Here is a 1,691-nt window from a genome sequence, read left to right as displayed (position 1 = left end):
GTCTTGTTGGGTACCGTTGACTCCCTTTGGGTCCCATTGGGTCCCACTGGGTCCCGTTGACTTCCATTGGGTTCCGTTGACTCCCATTGGGTCCCACTGGGTCCCATTGACTCCCATTGGGTCCTGTTGACTCCCATTGGGTCCCACTGGATCCCATTGACTCCCATTGGGTTCTGTTGGGTTCTGTTGAATCCCGTTGACTCCCATTGGGTTCCGTTGACTCCCATTGGGTCCTGTTGACTTCCATTGGGTTCCGTTGACTCCCATTGGGTCCTGTTGGGTTCCGTTGACTCCCATTGGGTCCCGTTGGGTCCCATTGACTCCCATTGGGTCCCGTTGACTCCCATTGGGTCCCGTTGACTCCCATTGGGTCCCGGGACCCCCCTGAGCCCCCGTTCCGGCCGCAGGGATGATCCAGGCGCTGGGCGGGTTCTTTGCCTACTTCGTGATCCTGGCGGAGAACGGGTTCCTGCCCTCGTGCCTGGTGGGGATCCGGCTGCGCTGGGACGACCGCACCATCAACGACCTGGAGGACTCCTACGGGCAGCAGTGGGTGCGTCCCCAAAAACGGGAGTCCCCAAAAATGGGGGTCCCCAAAAAACGGGGGATCCCTGAAAATGGGGGTCTCTGGAAACCAGGATACCAAAAAACGGGGGTCCTAAAAAATGGGAATCCTGAAAAATGGGGATCTCTGAAAAACAAAAAGGGGGGTTGTTCCCAAAAAGAAGGATCTCCAAAAAATGGGGATCCCCAAAAATGGGGGGTCCCCAAAAAATGGGAATCCCTGAAAATGGGGGTCCCCAAAAAATGGGGATCCCCAAAAATGGGAACCTTGAAAAATGATGATCTCTGAAAATGGGGATTCTTAAAAACAAAAATGGGGATTCTTTCCAAAATTGGGGATTCCGAAAAACGGGAATCCCCAAAAATGGGAATCCCCAAAAATCGGAGTCTCTGAAAACAGGGGGTCCCCAAAACCAGAGCAATTTGTGCACTCCAAATTCCATTTCTGGGGATTTCCTCCCCGTCCGGGGGTCGCACTGTGCCGAGGAATTCCCTGAATTTTTGGGAGGTTTTGATCATTTTTTTGGGGGGTGTTTTGAGCAATTTTGATCATTTTTGGGGGGGTTTTGATCATTTTTTGGGGGGCGTTTTGAGCAATTTTGATCTTTTTTGGGGGGTTTGGACCATTTTTTAGGTGGAGTTTTGAGTAATTTTGATCATTTTTGGGGGGTTTTGATCATTTTTTAGGTGGGGTTTTGAGCAATTTGATCATTTTTGGGGGGGTTTGGACCATTTTTTGGGGGGCGTTTTGAGCGATTTTCATGGGATTCTGATCATTTTTTGGGGGGCGTTTTGAGCGATTTTCATGGGATTCTGATCATTTTTTGGGGGGGCATTTTGAGCGATTTTGGTCATTTCTTGGGGGGTTTCCGATCATTTTTGGGGCGTTTTTCCATCATTTTTTGGCGGTTTTTCGTGCTTTTTTCGCGGGGTTTTTTTTGGGGGGGGGTTGGATAATTTGGGGAGGGGTCTCTGACGGAGCGCCCCCCCCTCCCCAGACGTACGAGCAGCGCAAGGTGGTGGAGTTCACGTGCCACACGGCGTTCTTCGTCAGCATCGTGGTGGTGCAGTGGGCCGACCTCATCATCTGCAAGACGCGGCGCAACTCCGTCTTCCAGCAGGGCATG

At 51.7% G+C, this 1,691-nt stretch overlaps 1 protein-coding gene across 1 annotated transcript; it reads left to right on the top strand.

Moving 5' to 3' along the window:
• Positions 1-409: 409 nt before the first annotated feature.
• On the top strand, positions 410-1,688 carry LOC121356394 (sodium/potassium-transporting ATPase subunit alpha-3-like; the record flags this gene model as incomplete). Its single annotated transcript, XM_041472706.1, has 2 exons — positions 410-553; positions 1,563-1,688. Coding segments are annotated over exons 1-2 (270 nt in total), but the record flags the coding sequence as incomplete, so codon positions are not given.
• Positions 1,689-1,691: the final 3 nt, after the last annotated feature.

Source organism: Pyrgilauda ruficollis, unplaced genomic scaffold (assembly GCF_017590135.1).
Source record: "Pyrgilauda ruficollis isolate IOZ18807 unplaced genomic scaffold, ASM1759013v1 scaffold2982, whole genome shotgun sequence".
Taxonomy (NCBI): domain Eukaryota; kingdom Metazoa; phylum Chordata; class Aves; order Passeriformes; family Passeridae; genus Pyrgilauda; species Pyrgilauda ruficollis.
This window is presented reverse-complemented; position numbering and strand designations above follow the sequence as displayed.